This window comes from Magnolia sinica, chromosome 2 (genome assembly GCF_029962835.1).
Source record: "Magnolia sinica isolate HGM2019 chromosome 2, MsV1, whole genome shotgun sequence".
NCBI lineage: Eukaryota > Viridiplantae > Streptophyta > Magnoliopsida > Magnoliales > Magnoliaceae > Magnolia > Magnolia sinica.
In genome coordinates, this window is record NC_080574.1 from 101,064,846 (window position 1) to 101,089,773 (window position 24,928).

At 40.5% G+C, this 24,928-nt stretch overlaps 1 protein-coding gene across 2 annotated transcripts in view; it reads left to right on the plus strand.

Moving 5' to 3' along the window:
- The window catches only part of LOC131237314 (pentatricopeptide repeat-containing protein MRL1, chloroplastic), a 141,212-nt gene that overhangs the window by 22,798 nt on the left and 93,486 nt on the right, over nucleotides 1-24,928 (plus strand). For both annotated transcript variants that reach the window (XM_058235020.1, XM_058235021.1), the window contains exons 3-9: nucleotides 53-278; nucleotides 502-565; nucleotides 664-808; nucleotides 916-1,031; nucleotides 21,509-21,637; nucleotides 21,842-22,015; nucleotides 22,125-22,289. In XM_058235020.1, coding sequence (XP_058091003.1) covers nucleotides 53-278; nucleotides 502-565; nucleotides 664-808; nucleotides 916-1,031; nucleotides 21,509-21,637; nucleotides 21,842-22,015; nucleotides 22,125-22,289 — 1,019 coding nt within the window. The remainder of the gene's footprint in view (nucleotides 1-52; nucleotides 279-501; nucleotides 566-663; nucleotides 809-915; nucleotides 1,032-21,508; nucleotides 21,638-21,841; nucleotides 22,016-22,124; nucleotides 22,290-24,928) is intronic.

The window sequence follows — 24,928 nt, forward strand, 5'->3', positions numbered from 1 at the left end:
TCGATCTCAAATCGTACTGGCTTGTTTTAGATTGTGTACGTGCAAATTTCAGGGGTTTTACGAGGAGAAGTGCCCCATGCATTTTCTAAAAACGGCTCAGCAAGTAAACGAAAAGAATCTTTCAAAACCAGGGGCTTTTTGAGAGATGCAAGACCCATTGATCAAAATGTTAATTGGGATTTGTCAAGATCTCCTCGACCAAATGGTATCCCTGTCAAAGGTAAAAGCGACCCATCAGAATTCTTGAATACTTACAATCGTTTGCTGAGAGATGGAAGGTACCATTCATCTTCCGCTTTTAAGTCATGGATCCATTTTTGCTTTATTTTCAGATAGGATGAAGTGGTTGTTTTCATGTATTTGGATATCATGAATAAAAGAGATTAGAATATCTTTGCTCTAAAGTTGGTTTGTTGGCTTTTTTGAACTAATGTTACTGGTTCTACTTCTCCAAGTTTTCTTGGCTTAACCATGAAATTATGGATGTCTTTTGCTTATCAGGTTAATTGATTGCATTGAGTTGCTGGAAAGCATGGAAAGAAAGGGATTGTTGGATATGGATAAGGTTAAGCTCTTGCCTTCAGTTGTCATGTTTTGGAGCCATCTTAGCTTGTTGTTTTATTCATCTGTATTGGGAATCTATTGATTTTATTCTTGTTTCAGATTTATCATGCGAGGTTTCTTAAGACATGTAAAAGCAAAAAGGCTGTAAAAGAGGCATTTCGTTTTGCTAAATTGATTAAGAAGCCAACACTTAGTACATTTAATATGCTCTTGTCAGTTTGTGCCAGTTCACAAGATTCAGAGGGTAACCATTTCAATATCTGCTTGGTGCTAATTTGCGGTTCAACCTGGTTTATTTTCTTACTAAGCCTTCAATAATAATTTACTTCACCTATAAATGACTGCATGCAGGAGCTTTCCGGGTGCTGCTAGTTGTCAAGAAGGCGGGACTACAAGTTGACTGCAAACTTTACACAACACTAATATCAACTTGTGCTAAAACTGGAAAAGTTGATGCAATGTTCGAAGTATGGTACCCTTCTTCTTGCTTGTAGTTCGGATGAACATGAAGTTTGCGTTACCTTCCTGTTTATATTAATCCGTAGTTCTGCATTCTATTCATTGCCTACTAGTTTGTAATGCTTGGGGTGCAATCCATTTCAATTACTTTAGTGTAATGGCTTAGAGTGTGGAACTTTTGGATGGGGAGCCAATAGGTGTATTAAAAATCCCTATTAATTGAATGACAACTCAGCTGATACTGCAGGAAAGTTGATTATCTGTTAATTGATTGTATTAGGTTTTGTTTAGTGCTGAAAGTGCTATCTTCTGAAGCACATTTTTGGATGATTTCATCTGCTACTGGTAATAGCATAAATGTTTTACCCTAAGATGTTCAATTTTCTGGGAGAGATAAATGGGGAACTGCCTTTTCTTTCGTTTTAATATTGCGAGAGAAGTTGGAACCATTTCTTCATTCTTTTCGGAGTATCTTGGACTGTTAACAATGTGCTGTTGGACCTTATTAAGGATTGGGAATGGCCCACTTTAGTCTAACAGGAGCATTTCTTCACGTTTCTCATAGTACCTTGTACTGCTAACAATTCGATCTCAGACCTTACTGATGATTGGGAGAAAGGCCCATTTCCGTCTCACAGGAACATTATTGTTGAAAGGTTCCTATTGCCATCATTTGTGGGATTTGGAAAGAGAAATCTTAGAATTTTCAAGAGTAAAGAAATTTACTGGCTTGGTTGAAAAAGAAAATCCCTTTTATGATCGCTAGCTGGGCCATTGTTGATCCCAATTCAAGGAAGGACTCTAGCATACCGTATGCATGATTGGCATTCGATTGTGTCCTGTGTTGGGCAGTTCTTTTGTATCTTTCAGATTTTGGCTGGGCGAGGTCTGTTCCCTGTAGAGATGTCCTTGCTTCCAAGGATGATGACTCATTGTCCTCTCAAGTTTTGCTTTTTGTGCCTAATACAATTGGTCTCCCCTTTCGAAAAAAGAAGAAGAAATTTTCGCTGAAGCACTTGGCCGAGTCAGTATGAAAGAATTTGTTCCAAGCTACGTATTGATGACATTTGTGCACTAGCTTGAGGAAGAGTGTTGACTGTACATGTGGTGTGCCCCACTGCATTAGCCAATCATGGAGTGTGGCTGACCTATGATCACATTGTGCATCATTTTGTGGAAATGGCCCACATTATAGTCTAGGAAACCCCTTTTTGTATGAGCAATGCAAAATTTATTGAGAGAAAAAGAAAAAAAAGGAGCTACAAAGAAGCGGGCTGAAGCAACTCAACTGCCCAAAAAAGTAAACACCAACACAACAGACCCCATTTCTTCTGGGTTTGCTAGAGAATCTGCTCGACCACTGGCTTCTTTATTTACCCTATAGAATGTCACCTGACAGGATCTACACAGATTGGAGAACACCTCAATGATATCTGCCACCCACCATGGGCAAACATTTGAAGTGTTCCACGTGATGGTGTTCAAAGAGACCCTTCAATGATAGCTTGGAAGAAATTAAAACTAACAGGCACCTTTATAGCTTGAAGCTCTGCGGCAGCTTTTGGGTAATTCGAATAATTTCTCCCAATCTGGCTCTGAAAAATTGGCGATTGAGACCCCTCTGCTGTCACAGTGTCTCACCCACCCCAGCAGTCTCAGGATTGCCAAAGAGCATCTGTTGAAATTGATTTTGAATGAAGCCTTCGGTGGGGCTGCCCACCTCACCTCAGGTTCTGGTTGTTGCCAATTACACTGAAGGAGCTCCGCCCAATTTTGGTGGATCATCCCCCTTGCAATTACCCTAAATTGTGACTCGATCAATCCCAGCTGTACCCAGGTTACCATAGAAGTACCCATCTATATTTAACTTAAGCGCACCTGGTTGCAGTGCTTTCAAATCGTATTCTGCTGCAGCTTAGGTTTTTCCCCCCTGCACAACCTCCTTCCAGTCCTGAAGGACAGAAGGAAATCATCACAGTGATTCCCCAGAACCCTTTACTGCAGAAGGCCCAACAAATTAGCATCACCGTGATTTATTTTTCTACAAGCTTGTTTATTGGGATGTCTTTACATTGAGTGATTCTAGCATTCCTTTTGAGCCAACTATTCCGGAAACCGTGCCTGGGAACATGTGTGTCAAAAGTTTACCCTTTCAGCTGTAAGGGACCCGTTGGCCAAGACTTGAACAGATCCAAAACTCTGAGGTAGCACCCAGGGCATGACAAAAAAAAATTGAGAAAATGACTACAAACATTGAACACAACTTTTTTGTGCATAGTCAATGGTCCATTGTTTTGTACGTAATCAAAAGTTCTGTTTCAATCTATTTTGAAGTGGGAGCATGTGTCAACTGTCAACTAGCCCAATGATGCCTGTCTAGGCAATCACAAGTTTGAATTTTACGTGAGGCCAATAACAAATAGAGAATTTAGATGGAATGTTGGCACTTGGACATTGGTGGGCTTCTTGTTTTAGTCATGGATGCAAACACCTTGAAGGATAAGTAGACATCCCATTTTGCTCACCCTTCCACAAGATACTGTTGTCAGCATTTCTCACAAGGTAGATTTTCATGGGGGACTGTAGAAGTTAGGCTAGCATTGGGATTTCTTTGTTTGTAAGGTTTCTTCTTCTTACTTGAGAATTCGCTAGCACTAGTATGGGAATTGTACGAAACATGGAGCTATTATTTTCCCGTTTAGTGCATTTCGAAATAGAAATGTGATCATATTGTGTTACGGTCCCAATGGTTTAAAGAGTCTAGCTTAACACGTTCCATTAGTCCTGGGGCTTTTGGCGTATTGGTTAGGTTCTTAACAATTGGGTCCCTTTTCTTTTTCTTTCATCTAGTGGTAGTGACTTGAGAGCATGGTTCAAAATGTCATCCAAGATGGCTTGGTTTAACCTTAGTTTATCATTTCGATCGGGACCAGGATGAGTCACCAGATTCAAATGGGGACCACAACAATTTAAACGGACCAAAACGAAATCGAGCTTTTATTTTCCCTTCCAGTGCCTTTGAAGCAAGCGTATGATCATAGTATCTCTTTTCTTTTCGTTTCTTTTGGTGGTAGTGACTTCAGAGTAGTTCAAAGTCATATCATATGATTCGGTTTTTCCCAAGTCATCGCTGTTTTGTTTGGGACTGGTCAAATCAATGTTTGTACTATCGGTATCATTACATGTATTGCCAACCGGGGATACAAAAACGGTGATACAAAAACATGTATCTTTATCGCTGCTATATCGTTGATACCAAGAAATGTATCGCTGACTATGGGAAAACGGTGGAATTTTTCAATGAAACTTTAGGAGTGCTAAAGGATACGTATTTACATATTTAGGAAGAAAAATTGCAAAAGAGAATCATACATAATAAGTTTTCATTCAATATGGGTCTAAAGCATGTGCTGTCACAAAAAACCAGTGCAATAGTAACCTAAATGAGTTCGTATCATACAAATGTTGGTATCAAACAATAACTAAAAGACTTGAAAAACATACCTATTTGGCCATCCCTCATACGCATCTGTCCATTGATCCATGGTTGCATGCATACATATAAATGTCATGCACACACACACATGCATGATCCATCCATCCATGCATGCGCACACACACATGCATGATCCATCCATCCATGCATGCATGCACACACATGATCCATCCATCCATCCATCCATGCATGCATATATAATACATACATGCACACACGCATGATCCATCCATGCATGCACATGCACGATCCATCCATCCATGCCTGCATGTATGCATACACGCATCCATGATCCATCCATGCATGCATATATACATTCACGCATCCATTATCCATCCATGCATACATATACACACATACATGCATTTCATGAGACAACCATGCATCCATACATATTTTTTTTCAAATGGATTTTTTATTTTTATTTTTATATATATATATAAACAAAATTTTACTTTTAAAAATATATATTTTTTAAATAACCTAATTTTCCATTAACAAATGCAACCCATTGATAGTAAACATGGAACCATAAGAAAACATTAAAATAAAATAAAAATTTAAAGTTGTAATTATTTTTTGAAAAGTTAAATAAGGATACATTAAAGGTTTGAGAAAGAAGAAGGTTGTTTGTAAGAGAGAAGGGTCGAGAGGATTATAGTTAAAAGAGAGAGAAGAGGGGGGCTCGAGTGGGGTTACCTGATTCGCTGAGCGATCTAAAAATCATCAAGGTAAGAGCTCGGGGGAGATCTTTTGGTTTCCACATTTGAGACAGAGATCTCTCTTCCTTTCGCCATCGCCAGAGTGGTCCAAGCTATGACAAAATAAGAGGTGGTGGGCCATCTAAAATAAGGGGAGTTGTGTGGGTTTGCGAACCAGAGTTTGGAGTTCGTCGGAGGGAAGGAGGCACCCATGTAAAGGGAAAGGTGTCGTTGATCTTCAGTCAGATCTCCTCTCTAAAATCGATTATGATGATGGTAGTGGGGTTTGGATCCCAACAGGCAAAGGGAGAAAAATGTGGCAAAGGAAGAGAGCTCTTAAGCTGGTAGATTCTTTGAAAGAACAACCTACCATCTGCATCAACATCTTCCCGAAGGAGTGGATGGAACTGAACTTCTCCCGAGTTTTTAGGCAGTTTGGTTCAGTGAGAGAGGTTATTATACTTACGGCTAAGGGGTCGACAACCATTCAGGGGTTTGCCTTCGTTCGCATGAGTAGCGATGAAGATTTGTCTAGGGAAATTGAGGGATTAAAGGGGAGGATATTCGACCATAAGGAAATTCGTACTAAAAAAGCCCACTACGGGCCAATGGTGGTGAATCAGGAATTGAGGAAGACGAGAGGGAAAAGGCTTCAGGGGGTTGATTGCCGGGGGTAGCAAGGTTGATCTACCACCATCTAGGTCTGATGGCAGAGAGGGGTTGTAGAGTGGGGTACCCTCATCCTTCAAGGAGGTTGTGGTCGATGTTTTTTGTATCATTATCGCATAATGTATTGCACCCTTAGGATACAGATACATATTAGTTATCACATTGGATATATTAGTTGTAACTTGTATCACATAATTTATTGTTGTTGTTGGGAAACATGGGGAAACATTGGAAAATTGGTTGAATTTTACAATGAAACTTTAGGTATAGTTAAAAAAGACACCAATGCACACTTAAAGATAAAAAAATGACAAAGAATAAGTGCACATAATAGGTTTCCTTTCTTTAGGGTCCTAATTTATGCACCGTCTGGCTAAACTAATGCAACTATATTCAAACTCAATTAATAAAATTTATAAATGTTAGAAGATATGTATGGAAACACAAGTATTATATTCAAAAGAAAAAGAAAAAAAAATAGAAAACTAGAAATATACTAGTGGATTTTGAAAATTATTTTAATTATTTTTAATTAAAAAATATTTTTTCCTGAAAAATTTCCAAATTTCGAAGAATGTGTAGATTGGGTTATATACATATTATTATTATTATTATTATGACGACAGGGTGTTCTTGCCCCCTTTTAAGGTGGGACTAATCCTTGCGGATGCACGTAATCACCCACAAACAACGTGCATTGGGTAATCCCGGGAAGGGGAATTGAACTCATGTTTGTGGGGAGTAAACCCATGACGCCCGGTTATATACATGTTTGATTTTATGTTTGGAGACTAAAATTACAACTGATTTGGAAAAAAAAATTGATTTTTAAATTTTTAAATTTTTCCCCTAATTTTCCACAACTCCGCCCATCTTCCCTTAATCTCAAAATCGAAGCTCCAAATCAATAAATTTTCATGGAAAACATGAAGAGTCATGGATTTCTTACCATGTGACACTATTTACAACATATAAAAAAAGAATTAAAACTAAAAAAATATGCACTGTTTAGAATCCAACCCTAAGAAGCTTCTGATCGCGATTTTAGAGAAATTTCGAGGGTTTTCTTCCAACACACTAGAGTGGACTTGTCGAAATCACCATACAATGTACTAGGCAATGTTGTAAATATTGTTATCGCGTAATGTATCACACCCTTGGATACGGATATATTTTCGTTATCGCATGGGATATATCGGTTATATCGCATAATGTATCACCGTTGTTGGGAAACATGGGAACATTGAGAAATTGGTCAAATTTTTTAATGAAACTTCAGGGATTATTGAAAAAGACATTAATACACACTTAGAAATCAAAACATTAGAAAAAAAAAGTGCATATAATAGGGGTTTCCTTTGTATGGGGTCCTCATATATGCGCTTTCCAACTGAACTAATGCAAGTATATTCAAAGTCTATTCATATAATTTATAAATGTAAGAAGACATGTATGGAAATACATGCAATACATTCAAAACCAAAAGAAGAATCACTAGATCAAGTTACATCTTTAATTTTGTGTTTGGATACAAAGATTGCAATTGATTTGCAAGAAATTGAGAAATTTTGATTTTTCTCAATTTTCCGCAACTTGACCCATCTTCCCTAATTCTCGAAATCGAAGTTCCAAATCCATGACTTTTCATGGAAAATATGAAGAATCATAAATTTGTAACCATTTGACACTAGTTTAACGTGATTTACAATAAAAACATGGATTGAAAATCGAAAATCGAAAATGGATCGAATATGTAGGATATATCGGCACTACCTATGCGTTTCGTATCGCACAAGTGGGATACAAGATATATCAGCTAATATGTTTTTTTTTTTTTTGCTAAAAGAACGAGTTTTGTGAATTTTTAAGGATTTTCCATACCAAAGAATGTTGCTTCCTTTTATCCCTTTCGATATTGCACTCGATATCGATATATCACACGATGCATTAAGAATTTATAAAGGAGTTTATATGTATATCTCACGATATTGCAAGATCCACAATATATCGCGATATTGTGTGATATATTGCACGATACCATGAAAAATGGATATTAAAGCTGGGCTTTGTATCGCCCAGTTGGGATGACATATATATCGTGGGATATATTGGTGATATTGCAAGATACTGTAAATGTTGGCTGTAGTGGGGCATCCTTCGGTTGCTGTCTGAGCAGAAGGTTTAGTCTTTGGTCTTGTGGATTCTATGGCTTCTGAGAAGGAGAATCTCGTTTGGGTTTTGGAGATGGTATCCTCGCAAGGGTTGAAGGTGAGGATCCACCCTCAGGTGGTCGCTAAAGCTTGGCAGGCCCTATAGTGGAGCCATATGGTGTTATTAAAGTTGGGGCCTCTGCTGTTGATCTCATGTGGTGGCTTGATTAGTGCTATAGTTTGGGTGTGAACAACTTTCTCCTTTGCCACTCAACAAATTGGAGTTTTGGATCTCTCTATGGTAATCGTAAAATGTGGACATATATGTTCTTGCCGGTCAGGTTTTTATAGATGGTCCAACCATTTCCATCTGTAAGTGGGCTGACTGGTTGAAGCTTGGTTGGGTTGATCCCTATTTCGATTGGGAGCTCTCCCTGGAGCTTTGGTTTAAGGAGGTTCTTGTGGTGGTGAGTTCTTGCTTCGTGGAGGTGGTTTCCATTGACCAGGCCATGGAGAGAAGGGAACATCTCTGATCGATGAGGATCTATGTTTGGTTGAAGAAGGCGACTATGGTGCCTGGATTTATTTCGGTCTTTGTTAGGGAAGAATTTTTGGTCCGGGTAGTGCGGGAGTGCGAGGTAGACCGTCAGCATGGAAGAGTTGACACTGAAAGTCATGATGGTGGGCCTGGAGGGTTGGCGAGGAAAGCTACAACGTCTGCGGGTGGTGGCAGAGTTCTTGTCTGGTGCTCCTATGGACCACTTGATCTCAGGAGGTCCATGTGTGCGGTGGAAATCGATAGTTCCTTTCGAGAGGCCCCATCTGTCTCTGTAGAGGCAACACGTGCCCCTCCTCCGCGGGAGGTGGTGGCAGGACAACTCTCTTGAGGTGTGCCTGCACTTGTCCTTTACACCATTGTGGAGCCATGTTGTTCTCTCCGCTCAATGCAGTCGTCGGGCTGCATTCCTTCCACGTGGAGAGTTGAGATCATTTCTTAGACGCCTTCTGGCATCATTCGTGCTGAGAAGCTGACACATGGTCTGGCTTTGAGAACTGTTTTAGGAGGTGTTTCCACTCTCGAGGAGGTGCCATGTGTCCCTTGCTTTGTCAGTCGTGAAGTAGGGGCAGGACACCTATGCTGAGGTCAGTTTGTCTGATCCCATTACTATCATGGAGCAACACTGTCTTCTCTTTCAAATGCAATCCTAGATTGGTGCCCTTGCCATGAGGAGCTCTGAGATTGTCCTTCGGACGCTTGATGGAGTAGGTGTCTGCTTTGGAGAAATGCGTCCTGCTTCCTTGCTGCTTCATGACGTCAGTTGGGCAGAGCATATATGGCCACCTGGACAACTATTCAGACTCCATTCATTGAGAAGAGAGAGTTCAACATGTGTCCCTTTAGCCTTTGAGCAAGGTGGCGTTGTGCAATTGGATAACGTCAATGCTATGATGGAGGTTGCTGCCTAGTGTGTTGGCGTTGCCTTGGGGCTCAATGTCTCTTATCCTTGGGGTTGTTTGGCCAAATGTATTCGCTAGTGACATGTGTTCACCTCGTTCTTCGGAGGGGATTGATGAACAAGGGACGGGGAAGGCTTCGCCATGTGGCTACTTTGGCCTTTCGTAGGAGGGTAGCTCTCGTGTGGAACCTTTCTCTTGTGCGAGTGACCTGGGGGTATTCCCCCGTGTGGGAGATCTTTTTAACTTTCCCACTTGTGGCTCCCCACGTTTATTCCCTTTCCTTTCGGAGGTCTTTCATTCCCTTTCCTCTTATTCTTTTCCCTAGTTCCCTTCTGGTGCTCAGCCTCGGGTCTTCGATCTCAATTCCCATGGTTACCGGGCGCCTTCTGCCCCCTCACGCTAATTACCATTCCTTTGGATGATTCCCCCTTGGTTCTTGATGTGAGTTGAGTCTCTAGCGTTTGTGGTGGTTGAGCTAGGCCTCTTAGAAGAAGCTTTGGACGTTTCCCTTAGCAAGTGGCCTTGTGTTTGGAAGATGTTTGGATTCCCACTGGCATCCTTTGTTCTTCTGACCTCCCATTGGGAATTACGGAGGGTCTGGTTGCAGCTGTCAAGTAGAAGCGATCGAGTAGGGAGGTGATCAACCATGTGGGAAGACTAATCAGGGTCATGTTTGGTGATCACAATGAGGAGCGTTGCCTTTTTTCCGTTTGTCAAAGAGAGGCCTTCGGATGTCCTTAACTGAGTTTCAAAGACAAGTCTCCAAAACCGTCCAAGGGGTGCAGGGAGCTGGCTAGCCTTGGGGTTGATCCATGTGGGATGGCTCGAGCTATTCCTAGAAGCAAGAGAAAGGGGTGAGGGGTCAGATTGATTATCTAATGAAGATCCTTAGTTGGAATGTCTGTGGGCTTGATGCCTTTAGAAGCGCATCCTGATGAAGGATATTTAATAGCGGTCCAAAGTCCGCCTCATTGTTATCTAGGAAACTAAACTCCAGAAGATCCATTAGGGTTGGGTTGAGTCTGTTTGGGGCGTAGGGGTGTGGAGTGGGAGCCCTTGATGCGGTCAGATCGGCTTGAGGCATCCCGGTTCTTTGGGATCCGAGTAGTTGGGCTAGGGAGGACAGTTGGAGTGGTTGGTTCTTCGTGCTTATAGTTCTTCGGGCATCTTCCTCTGGCTCAGGTGGGTCTTCTTGGGGATTTATGACCCAAATTAGTTGGCTCTCCTCCCACTCCTGTGTGAGGAGTTATCTGTTGCTCTCGATAGACGGCAGCTTCATTGATGTGTGGGTGGTGATTTCAATGTGGTTTGTTTCACCCTACGAGAAGTTACATAGAGATTGGGGTCACTAGTAGCATGCTAGGCTTTTCAGACTGGGTTCTCAAGTACGAGCTAGTGAGTCTACCATTTGGAGGTGTTAAGTTCACCTAGTTTAAGGGCTAGGCGAGTCCAGTCATGTCGAAGTTGGATAGATTCTTGGTCTCTCCTAGGTGGGTGCAAAGATTTCCATTGGTGCGCCAAAGGAGCGTCCCTAAACCTGTATCTGATCATTATTGTATCCTTCTAGAGGTTGATAAAGTTGACTAGGGTTCTAAGCCTTTCAGTTTGAGACGGCTTGGCTTGAAGTGGAAGGTTTTCAAGCCTTGGTCTCTGGTTGGTGGTCCTCTTTTGAGGTTGAAGGTCGTGTTGGGTTCAAGCTCTTCCAGAAGTTGAAGCTGTTGAAAGTCAAGATTAAGGTGTGAAAGAAAGAAGTGGTCATGCAGAGGAAGATCAAGATGGATTCCATCCTCTACGAAATTCAATCATTGAACATCGAGAAAGGAGGCTTGTTGTTCGATGCCTAGAAGGCCGCTAAAGATTAGCTCTTTATCGATTATAGTTCTAGATTTAAAGAGGATGAGATCAAGTGAGGTCAGCACTCTCCAGTAACCTAGGTCAAGGAAGGTGATAAGACTACCAAGTTCTTCCATGAGATAGCCACTACCAAAGCTCGAGCCAATTGTACCTCCTTGCTATTGGTTGATGATAAGAAGGTTGTTGATAAGAGCTCCATTTGTGAAGCTATTGTTAGTTTTTATTCGAATATGCTTTTGAGTGAGAACTAGGTGTAGTTGAGTCTCAATATTTGTCCTGCGCTTGTATCTCCCTAGAGGAGGCAGATGATCTCGAGATGCCTGTCCGTGTGAAGGAAGTCTAGGCTGTTGTGATGGATCTCGGTAGGGACAAAGCTTTGGCGCCAGATAGGTTCCCCTTAGCCCTCTTCTAGATTTTCTAGGAGACAATCAAGTCGGATCTATTAGGGCTTCATTGAGGAAATTTTATTTTATTTTTATTGAATTTGGTTGCATCTTGTCAGAGATGGGCTGCTCTTTCATGGTCCTTGTCCTGAGGCTTGGACGTGCTGAATGCTTGAAAGATTTCAGGCCCATCAACCTTATTGGCAGTCCCTATAAAATTGTTGTCAAGATTTTGAGCCAAAGGCAGCTAGAGTGCTTTCATCTTCGGTAGGTAAATGCTCGATAGTGCTCTTATTGCCCATGAGAGCCTTGATTTGTGTCACAGGGCTGGGAGGTAAGGAGTTTTCTGTAAGCCGGATCTAGAAAAAAGTGTATGAACACATCGATTGGTCCCTCCTCGATTACATGCAGGCTCGGTTTGGGTGCAGGGCTAAGTAGGCATTGGATCCAAGCCTATGTCTTGTCTGCGAGGTTCTTGATTCTCTAATGGTTCTCCATTTGGCTTCTTCAAAGCCTCGAGGGGCCTTCCTCAAGGGGAACCCTGTGCCCCTTTTTGTTCGTGGTGGCAACTGAAGCCCTGAGTAGGATGCTGGTTAAGGGTCAATCCGAGGGCCACTTTCAGGGCTTTGAGATTGAAAATGTTCCCCAATATGTCAGCCACCTTCAATTTGTTGATGATACCCTTATTTCTTGTGAGGCTGATGAGTTTATGGTGGACAACCTCAGGAGGATTATCAAATGTTTTAAAGTCGTTTATGGGCTCAGGGTTAATGTGGCTAAAAGTGAGCTTCTTGGGATCGTCTTGTATAAGGAGGATGTTTCTCATTTGGTTGGCATTTTTGGATGCTAGGTTGGGTCTCTTCCTTCTTACCTCAGCTCGCCTCTCTATGTTGGTAAGCCTATGAAACACCTATGGGACAAGGTGATAGAGAGAATGGAGAGGAAGCTATTGTTGTGGAAAATTAGACTTCTGTCCTTTGGTGGTAGAATCACCTTAATTAAGGTTGCCCTTTCCAATCTCCCTCTATATTTTATGTTGCCGTTATGATGTTCGAAGTCTGTCATTGTTAGGATTGATAAGCTTAGGAGGGACTTGCTTTGGCAAGGTGGAGTAGCTAAGGGCACATTCCATGTGTTGAATTGGAGGGAGGTGTGTAGACTGTTCGTGGACGGGGGTATGAGTATCAGATGTTTGGATGGTGTAAATTCAACCTTATTGGGTAAGTGGATGTGGAGATTCAGGGTGGAGGATAGCTTGTGGAGGTCCATTATTGCTAGTAAATATGACACCTCCATCATGGGATAATGGATCAAGGACTCGTCTCTTTACTAGGCATCCTTTCTCTGCAAGACAGTTGCTCGGGTCACGAACAAAGTGTCTGTTGGTATGGGTTTTGCTGTTGGGGATGGGTCTAGGGTTGGATTTTGGGAAGATGTTTGGTGTCTTCTCTGGCCAGTCTCTATTCTGTTGATGGTGTTTTAGTCACTCGTTGTTTCTTGTTTTGGGGGATGGGGGCGTGTAGGTCCCTCCTTGTCACAGGAATCTGTCTGATTCGGAGATCGATGATTTGGTGTGGCTTCTTTCTCATTTGCAAGTGTTGTAGCCTTCTCAAGGGGTGAAAGATTCACTGATATGGTTGAATGATAAATTTTAAATTTTCTCAGCGAGGTGTTTCAATTTGGTCATTGCCTAGTTTGAAAATCTTGGTTCCTACAGCTAGATTGGCCTTGTATGGTGCTATGGTGCCCCTCCAAAAGTCTCGTCTTTCGATTAGCTTTTTGGTAGTAATAGGGTCCTTGCCATCGACAATCTTTGTAAAAAGTCTACGTTGCTACCGAACATACGCCTTCTCTACCTCAAAGATGCGGAGTTAGTGGATCATCTATTCATCCATTGCCCCTTTGCTAGGGAAGTTTGGTTTACTACTCTACTCTCCTTTAATGTCTCCTTGGTGATGCCGAGTTACATTGAGCGTCTGTTCCGCTCTTGGTATGTTGGTGGGGCCTAGAGGAAGGGCATGTCTTTGGGGGTGTTAATTTGCTCTCTGTTCTTTGGACTACCTGGGGCAAGAGGAACAATTGCTGTTTCTAAAATAGAAGCAACTCTATTGTAGGGCTATCAACCGAGTTGATCTGTATATCAAGGATAGGGTGCCCTGAGTGGCAGTTTGTATTTGCTTTTTTCTTTTTGTCTTCGCTTTTTGTCTCTTGCGGGCCTTTCGGCTTTTAATAAATTGCATAACCTTAAAAAAAGGTATTTTAATTTTTGAAGATATAAATAATTAAATTATTTTTTTCTGAAAAATTGAGAGATCAACATGAATAGATGGATCAACCAATCCTCATCATCATGTTAAAAATTGGGCACTTAACTAGTTAATTTAGGCAAAAAATGGGGAGAAATTGGATATCCCCAATTTCTCTAAATTTTCTTCTATTAGATCCTCTAATATCTCAATTTTCCACTCCAATCCACGTCCTTGCATGAGAATCATGCATGTATAAATGGATTTGAAAAGAAATCTATGTAAAAAGAACGAACAAAAAGACTTGTATTCAAATTTTCATACATTGGAACTTTGGTACGCAAACATTTTGATCTTTGATTTCTCCCCCAAAAATGTGTTTTGATTCGCAATGCTTTAAAAGGAATCGTCAAAATCAAGTCAATAACAACATCCCCACAAAAATAAAAATAAAAATACCGATATGTATCGATACACAAGCAATATATTGCTGATACTTGGAAATTTCTAAATTAAAGGGTGTTTTGGTATCGCCCACCCAGCGATACTAATATTATCGGTAATATTATTAATAATATCTCTGATAACAGAAACACTGTGGTCATGTCACTGGATCGACATGGGTATTACCACAATTGTGAGTGGACCGAAACATGGACTGCAACAATTGAAATGGAATGAGTTGGGCCAAGTTGTATTGGTTTCTGTCTCCATTCTACTCACTCTTTGAGACTGCTATTTAATTCCATACTTAATAGTGCATCTTCAAAGGGGTCCTAAGGATATTGTTTCTCTTTTTGTGAGGTTATGTTTGATTTTCTTTACTTTATGTTTTTTTTTTTTTTTTTAAATTTTAATTTCAAATTTCTTTATGTAGTTTAGTCTAGTGTTCGTAGTATCAGTATCGTTGCATGTATCACACCATTGGGATACTGAAACATATGGTATTGCAAGAGAAATATTGTATGTATCAGGGAATGTATCATTGTTGAGGGAAACATTGAGAAAATGATGAAATTTTGTGATGAAACTACAAGAGATGTTAAAAGAGACATGATTACACACTTAGAACTCAAAAAACATCACAAAAAACAAGTATGCATGAGAAGTTTCCTTTGTATAAGGTCCTAAACTATGCACTGTCTGTTATCCAAAATGAAACAAATAACAAAACACAACCAAGACGTCAAAAAGTCAAAAAAAGAAAAAGAAAAAGAAAAGATGCAAGAATACATTTGTGCTCATTGCCCACTACGTCTCTACCTCAGACTTGCATAAAATTACTAGGCGACTCAAAATTATATTCTCCTTCTACCCCGTGAATCGACAATACTATGCCTAGGTCATTATATACTAGTACCAACTCAAGTATGCTATCAAGTATTGTTGGTACCCATCCTATTTGGATTGGATAAACCCCCCCCCCCCCCCACAATTGCCATTGTCTGTAGTTGATATGGAACTAGAGCTGGAAATGGCCATAGTCATATCCTGGATATCCTTGTCCACTCTATTCATATCCATAGTCATACTCCTGCTCATATCTGTAGTCGAATGACTGTAACTGTGTGTCGTAGCTGCTGGAGTCGTTTGTCCCATATCTATGAAGAGTATAATTGTATCCGTATGATCCATCTCCATTTCCACACTATAGCATACAACTAGAGGTACCCTACTCACCAATGATGTCCATGTACTCTACAATATGTGCTAATGACTCCTCAATGTGACTTAACCGTTGCTTCTTGCTGTGATGATTGTACTTCTTTGGTTGAGAACCCTGTGTTGGGACAGGAACAGAATCATGGTCTTTATCCTGGGTGGTATGATCAAAATCTCTCCCCAATCAATGGGCTAAAGAGGCCTTTAGCTCTGACTCGAACCATCACCACTGCTATTGTCGCCTTTGTTGCCTGTATAGCCACTACCATTGGTTGCATCCCCACCACCATTAGACGGGTCACTATATCTAAGAGTGATCCAAGCATGTGTACCATGCAATCCTGGTGGCTAGCTGCCTCCCCTCGTCAATGAGTAAAAGAAAATTGCGCTCCTGGGGCAATGCTTGTCTTTCGAAGACAACATCTATGTGATGTTGTCTCGTTAGCTATCTTGGATCAAGACGTCGATCAGCACTAAGGTACTCAATAACAGTTATGGCCACCATCGTTACCATTACAATACATGCCATAATGGCTAGTAGCCTGGTACAACATTTTTTTTTTTGAAAGAAACTTTTATTGGCCTCATATAACTGTTACCTTTACATAACCATTTTTTAATACCTTGATCAACACTGTCTATGTCTACCAACTGACTTAACCTGCTTGTAAAGTTGGACCTCTTGCCTCTCCCCCTTAAGATGTGTGTAGTGGCCAATCATCATCAAGTTGAGCCAGTCCTTTTTTGTAACTCCATCTTTGTTCGCCTTTAGCTGTCTCTCTCGCAATTTCATGCTATAGTGGTAGAAAATGAGAGCCTCTCATATCCTGATCTGTACCGCTTATTTGTCTGAATAAGCGAGAATGTGCTCTAGTTTTGCTCGCAAGGTGTTGATGACACAATCTGTGCAAGTATTTAGACCCCTATGTGCTATAAGGTTGGGCAATCTCTCCCATAAAATGAACACCACTCTTTTACAAATTGATTTTGACCGCCTGTTAGTTCCATAGAAATGCCACGTGCCTACTGGATAATTGAAAAATGGGAATACTAACTACATGATGCTACAACTCACAAGGCATCGTCGCTAGAACTGTACACAAACCGAGTTAGCTCGGTTAACTCGCTTGACTCGACTTGAAAAAGCTCGATTCGACTCGGTTCAAAACTGAGTTCGAGCAGTGTCGAGCTGATTTTTGGAGCTCAAAAAAATTTAGAGCCGAGTTCAAGCTTGTCTGAGCTCGAATTGAACCTCAACTCGAATCAATTTCGGATCAAATCAGTTCGGTGACTCGTTTATTTTGATATTGACGTTGCTCACCAAGTGTTTGATGAACGATGAAATGACTCGACAAAGTGTTGTTTCGGGTGCATACATTCTCCATGGGATCGGCTGGTGGCGTGGAAGGTATGGATACAAAACAAATCACTACATAAAAAAGGTTTACATAATAAAACTACCCTTTAATTTTGATTTTGATGCTGCCTATCAAGTGTTTGATGAAATACCTGTAAACTGTTGATGGTGTTTTGCATACTGTGAGAAATTGAAGGTGCACTCCATGTGTTTGAGAAAATGTCGCACAGGCTCGAACTCGGCTCGAACTAGCCCGAGTTGCTGATCGAGCCGAGTCGAGCTGGCTAGTCAAGCTCAAGGCCCTAGCCAAGCTGAGTTCGAGTTGGGGTTAGCTACTGGCCGAGCCGAGTCGAGCTGTGCCAAGCTTTGCTCGGTTCGACTCGTGTACAGCTCTAATCGTCGTTGTGCTAGACTCGATTGCAAATTCTTTTAGAAATAGCCCCCTTTCATCTTGGAACATCACAATCTATCTGATAGAATTATTATAATTTGTCGCTACAAAATCATGAAACTTAATCAGAAATGAATGCAACAACCTATACCTAATTTGCAAAGTCTTTCCTCAGACACTTCGGGAATAACTTCTCATACACATTGTGTATTGTCCTCTTTAAGTTATTGTCATCACCTAACCTCTTATTGTAGTAGTAATGGGGGTTCAAGAAGTATACTGAATCCCATTGAATAAATTATAATCAGTGAATCATTGTAATCAAAGTACCATGCAAGAAAGTAGTAAAGCAATGATATATAGAAAATTAAACCTAATTACTTACTAACCGCATGAAGAGGGTGAGAAAGGTCATCTACCACCGGTCATCGATGATTGTGTGCACCCATTTATATGATTTGGGGGGCTTTTGCTTTAATCACATTTTCACATCGACTTGTTTTTGGAACCCATCGAGGGATATGTCTCATTATCCACCATCCTCTGCACTGTGTAAATGGGCTCTAAAATCGCCAACACATTATGCACATGACCCCAAAATGAGTCACTCAAGACAATCTCTGATGCCCTCCTCCCCGTACGAGTATCTCTTATACCATTCACCTCACTCAGTAGGGGAGAATAGGCATCAGAGTCCCTGCTTATGTTTTTATGGGCTGCTTAAGGCAATGAAATTATTAGTGAATTGTGTTACCTTTGGCTGCACTGTGTCGCCATCACACCTTCGCATCTCAGCAAGAAGTAGGTGTGATTGTAACTGAAGTTCGTGTCTGTTCTCCCATCGACAATCACACTCCTAACATCTGGCCTCTTCTCTATCGCCTTCACCACAAGGTTTATGCAATGGGCAACGTACGGACTCCAGTTAACATTGTACTTCTTTCTCCTTCATTGCTTTTATAAACTTGTTCCTATAGTTATGATCTAGATAACATTTATCTTCCCTACCTCCCCCATTACATCTTTAATTAGCCTGCATGTGTAATTTGCATTCTTATTCTCATTTGATGCATCAACAGACTTCAAGAAGATGGTTGTTCTTTTACTGTAAGCCATAAAATTTATAAAGGATAGCCAAGTTAGTTCTTTCCATCCGTTGCATATTAGTGTGACCCCATACTGCTCGTAAGATGACCTCAATACATCAATGTACTGCCTCATCTCCACAACCTCAGCATCCAAGTATGTGCTCATAATCTCATGTGAGGCAGGAGGGTTCACTCCTGATCCCACGCGTTGCACCTTAGAAATCATGTTCTTAATGTGTGGGCTCTCGGCACTATGAGGAGGTACATGGTCATAAATAAACCACCTAGCAATATACTTGCACATCTTCTTCCTCAAGTTTCATCTAGAGCACATGTCCTCTAACTGCTTTTGTGTCGCCCTTGTTTTTCTGTAAACTCTTAGATTCGACGGTGTAACCGACATTCTCATACTCTATAAGTGGCGTATACCCCAACCTCACTCCCTTTCTACTGCCACCCTCACCCTCACCCCCTCCCACTACCATCCCCATCCCCTTCGGCCCCACTACTGCTGCTCGGCCTACTACTCCCACCAGCTTCTCACATAGACATTTGGAGAGTACGCCGACTCAATTCCCCCCGCCTCCTTTGGTCCATTTCCCACTTCTTAGCCAAAGACGCTCGAACCTCACATCTGTACTCAAGATCATTGTACTACTCCTCTACTCTCCTTAGACCCCATATAGGACACGCTAGTTCCTCCCAGTACTTCATCTCACGCTCGATCCACTCCTGCCTCACCTTCACCCCTTTCTTTATTACTTCCTTCATCAATGCCCTCACCTCCTTCGTAACACTAGGGCAACCATCAATGTTCCAATGCTCACTTGCCAGGTGTTCCTTCAAATGGGACACCTGATCAGTCTTCGACACGTGCCTATAATATCTACATTTCGACCCAAATTGATTATAAAAAAGTGGGAACCATGCTACTAACCAATGTCTAGCTGCCTCCTTCAATTTTTACCTGCACAGTTATGCTAGAGAAAAATGAAGTGTTCAAAATAGCAATCAACATCATCTAATTAATTTTCAACATATTTTTAATTTTTTGGAATTTTATGCTGCCAACCAATGCCTAAGCTACCTCCTTGTACCACTTATTTTTTACCTACATGGTTGTAATAGAGAAAAATAAAATGTTTAAAATAGCAATTAACATCATCTAATTAATTTTCAACATATTTTTATTTTTTAATTTTAATAATAAATATTACATAAATATTTATTTAATGCACTAATATATGTTACTCGGCTACATTAACTCACTAATAAATCAACTAAATCTGTATCAAGTGTGTTTAGAAATTAACTCAAAATTTATTTTTTAAGAGTTTAATTAAAATATATATTTATTTTCATAAATAACCACAAAAATGTGGCTAAAAGCTTTCATCAGGCTACACAACATCAACTTACATATCGATCAGCCTATTGCAATACATTTTTTTAAAAAAAATGATTTTAAAATTATTCTCTTTTTAATTAAAAATTTTTTTTCAAAAATTATGGAAATTGTTGCCAATCCGTAGATTGGCATACAACTAAAGTGTTGTCATTTCTTGACACCATAGTTTCAATTTAAATGAGTGAAAATGGAAGATTTGGGATTTTCCCTAATTTCTTCAAATTTCCCCAAAATTGAAAATTCGAATCTTAAAATCCGTGATTTTGCGTCCAAATTATGCATAATCATGGTTTACAAACATGTTTCAACAAATTATGGGCAAGCAATTTAGCAAAAAATGAAGAAACACAATTTCTTACCAAATGTGTTTCTTGCACACTTCCACATTCGATCTCAACTTCCCACCCAAATAGGTGACTTCTTCCACAACAACTCTAAATGAGTTGCCTAAATTGACTCTAGAACAAATCCCAAGTCCCAACAAAGAAACTGGACAAAAAGTTGTTATTTTTTGGGTTTTTTCACACACACACACACACACACACACACACACACACACACACACATATATATATATATATATATTCAGTTTGAAGTGAAAGAGGAGCGTTGTCCACGTATCGTTGATACATTATCCACATGTATTGACAATACATGGAATATATATACTGCAAAGGGCTAATAGCGTGCAATATCTTTGAATATCACCAATAATATTGTCGATACCAAGGATATTGCAGCGGTCACTACTGATACCGATAATATCGGTGGCCAATATATCAGCCGATATTATTGATATTGCGAACATTGGTTGAGACTTGAGATATTGTACTACCAGAGTTATTCTCTTATTCATTTGAATAAGTTGTGCAACTTTTCTCAATTTTCATCCATTATAGTTTTTCTGCATCCAAACAAGACTAAGCTCACCTGAAATGGTCGTCTTTTAAAAGACTAAGCTCACCTGAAAGTCATGCTATTTGTATTTTCACACCATTTATCGAAAGAAAAACATAAAATTCCTGCTACCGAGCAAGCAGGCTGTATCTTTATGATCATTTGGAAACTCAAGCCTGATTGACTAGGAGTTTGATGAATAGCATTTTCTATCTGAGGCTCCCTTAGTTTAGTGCTGAGGCATTTCCCCTGTTCGATTTGTAGCAGTGTCAGTGTGAGTTGTACATCCTGTCTACCTGTACACATTGTTGTATAAGAATATACCAGTGAAGATTTGCCTTCCTTTTCCACTCCGTCTTCTTGGATAACATCCTAATTCATTTTTGTTTTGCCTCCTGTTTGTTTTTTGTTTTTTTTTTTTTTTTTAAATTCCTGAAAATAGTTGTCCTTTAATTTTTAAAGTTTTTAGAGCACCTTGGCCAAAATCCTTTTGCCCTTGCATTAATGTAACTAGTAGATCTTTAGCTTTAACTTTCATTTTTACTTAATGAGTTCTGAAAGTATTGGATTAAAGTTAGTCCTTTCAATGATTGGAGAACTTCAAGAAAATAAGTCATAAACAAATGGCATATTTGTGTCATGTGTTATGGGGATATTTTATTTATTTACCTTGTTTCTTATGAAGTTTCTATATCCATTGAACAGCTTTGAAGTTGTCTTCCTAGGTCTTTCACGAAATGGTTAACGCTGGAGTAGAGCCAAATATTCATACATATGGTGCACTGATCGATGGCTGTGCCAGAGCTGGGCAAGTGGCTAAAGCATTTGGTGCCTATGGAATAATGAGATCCAAGGTAAGATTTTCAAATAATGAGATTCGGAGCTTTATAGTTCTTTCCCATATATCCTATTTTAATTGATAATTCCTTGCATTTTTTACTGTACAAGGTTGTATCTATATTTGATTTTGACCAAGGATGTTGTAACCTGTTCTCTTTTACATTTATGTTGGTATCTGAAATGGTCTTCACACTGAACAAGGTGTTATGTCACAGTAGAAAGTGAAGCCTGACAGAGTTATATTCAATGCGCTCATCACTGCATGCGGTCAATCGGGAGCAGTGGATCGTGCTTTTGATGTCTTAGCAGAGATGAGGGCAGAGCCACAGCCTATAGACCCTGATCATGTCACTGTCGGTGCTTTGATGAAGACGTGTGTACAAGCTGGACAGGTGAGTTTGAGCAATGATAATTGTGCATCAATGCTGATACTTTTTGTTATCATTTCTTGTTTCAGTATCCCACTTTTAGGTAATATGTCTAACCTGATTTAACTTTTAGATTGATCGTGCACGTGAGGTATACAAAATGATCCATCTATATAACATCAAGGGAACGCCAGATGTTTACACAATTGCTGTTAATAGCTGTAGCCAGACAGGTGATCTGGAGTTTGCGCTCAGCGTCTACAGTGACATGAAAAGAAATGGCGTTGTCCCTGATGAGGTATTTCACTAACACTAGAATTTGGAGATTATGTCCGCATACATATGTGTCTGTAGTTCTTTTTCATGATCATCATTTGGTCGATTGTTCTAGCAGCATGCTTCAAACTGGATAGAGTTATATGTGCTTCCTTGAATCTGTTTTTTTTTTTTTTTTGAATGATTACTAGTTTGAATATGTTGTAACATAGTAACAAATAGTAGTGCTAACCAAGGTTTTCCGTATTGTTATCGATGGATGTATCACACCCTTGGTATACGAAAACGTATCGGTTATCGCATAGAAAATATCAGATGTATCGCGTAATGAAAAAAGACGTCAATACACACTTAGAAATCAAAGATAACAAAAAACAAGTTCACATAACAGGTTTTCTTTCTATTGGGTCCTAATCTATGCACCGTCTGACTGAAGTGATGCAAGTATATTCAAAGTCAAGGAACCCATGGATGGATATGTCTCATTATACACTGACCCTAGCATTGTATGTTTAGGCTCAAGAATACCCACCACACTTCGCACGCGGTCCCAAGAGCTACTTAAACAAGTTCCTCAATCTTCCATGCTACTCTCTCGCTACTCTGATTCCAATCGGAATACTCCTTAGAGTTGAAGAGCTCTCTCAACCCCTACTCTTGTTTTAGGAGATTGCCCAAGGCGATGAAAGTTGTAGCACACCGTGTCGCCCTAGGCCACACTATATCCCCACTACACCCCCACGTCTTGGTTAATAGCCAAGTATGGTTGTAGATGAAATTTATGATTACTTTTTTTTTTTTTTTAAAGATTGTTTCCATATCAGAAAACATCAGCTGTACATCTGAGGTACCCCTTTACATAAAACAAGGGGCCATCCATGAAAGCACGTATTAATTACAAAAAGCTATCTGCAAGGGAATCAGACTTTCCTAATAGAACCCAATCCAACTTTATCCAGAAAGATAGAGCCTCTAACCTGGTGAGGAAGCTCCACCTGACGTTCGAAGGAGGCGGAAGATTGAGAAGCACTCCCTAACCTTGCCATATAATCTGCTGGCGTGTTCCCTTCCCGCATAACATGCACAAATTTGATTCGGACTCTTTGCTGCAACTGGTGAATCCTATGTAACCACATCTTCCATTTTCAACCCAGTGTTGCTTCGCCATTGAGCAGATCAACCACCAGGTTTGAATCAGATTCAATAATAATTTGGCTGTAGCCGCTGTGGATTCCGAGAGTAAATCCCGTCATGCACTGCACGCAATTCTGCAACCGTGTTAGTGCCAACCCCATAACCTGCATAAAAACCGAAAAGAAAATTGCCCGCCTCCCCTCTGCAAATTCCACCTCCACTTGCGTTGCCTGGATTACCTCTAGACGAGCCATCAACATTGATTTTCACCCATCCAGGCGTTGGCCGCTCCCATCTAATCAAAACTGCATGACCAATTTCTCGAGAGATAGGAGGCGCGACAACATTTATCCTTGAATTTTCAGTCCGCCCTATTCCAGGCGTGCCACCATCAATGTGGGGACTGGATAGAAGAGCGTCCCACCACCTAATTTTGGCCAGAATTCGATCCGAGGAAACCTGCACCCCGTCAAATACCGCACCATTTCGTGCTATCCATATCTCCCAAATTGCAATGCAAGGAATAAGCATATGACATACCGATTTGTTTCGCTTAGAAGAGACTGCCACCCACCACTGAACGAGCCAGGCCTCAATCGATAACGCTGCCATAACGTTAATGCCTAACCATCTGCCCATTGCTCGCCACACAGTCTGTGCGACGCTGCTGTTTACAAATAGATGAAGCGGAGTCTCAATGCCGTGGGGCTGGGAAACATGACTGGAACAGCAAACACACCTGGAAGCAAGCTGTACACCTCTGGATTGCACCGCACTATCAACCGGGACCGCGTTTTGGAGAACCTTCCAGACAAGAAGGGAGATTTTTGGTGGCAGAGTATCATGGGCATCAATAATCGCACTTTATTGAAAGCCTATCCCTAATAGCCTTGAGCATTAGATCTATGCAATGGGCTGCACACGAGGTCCAGTACAAGTTGTACTTCTTCATTAAATCATTCCCCAACTTTACAAATGCGCTCCCATTATCAGTGATGAATTGCATTGTTGTTCCTCCCAATTTCTTTTATGACATCATGCATTAGGCCATAAATGTAATTTGAATTTTTAATCTCATTTCTGGCATTTATGGACTTCAAGAAAATAGTTATTCCCCAATAGCGGACCATGAAATTTATGACGGATATCTTTGTCGGTCCCGTCTACCCGTCACACATTAAAGTGATGCCACTAAGTCTCCCATGAAGGCCTCAACTCATCAGCATAACGCTGCGTATTAGCGACCTTATTATCTAAATATTTTCTTATAATCTCACATGGCATCTCACGTGGCATGGGTGGCACTACGCCCTTACCCCTACGTTGCACTTCAACTATCATATTTTTAAAATGTGGGCCCTTCGCTACATTCGCTGGGATGTGGTCCCAAATAAAAAATTTAGAGATGAACTTTCTTACCCTCGTCCTCACATCCCTTCAACTAAACATTTCCTTCACTCTCTTATGCTTTCCCCCCTCTTTATACATCATCAGCTTTCGTATGTTATTATTGTGCCCTAACCTCCA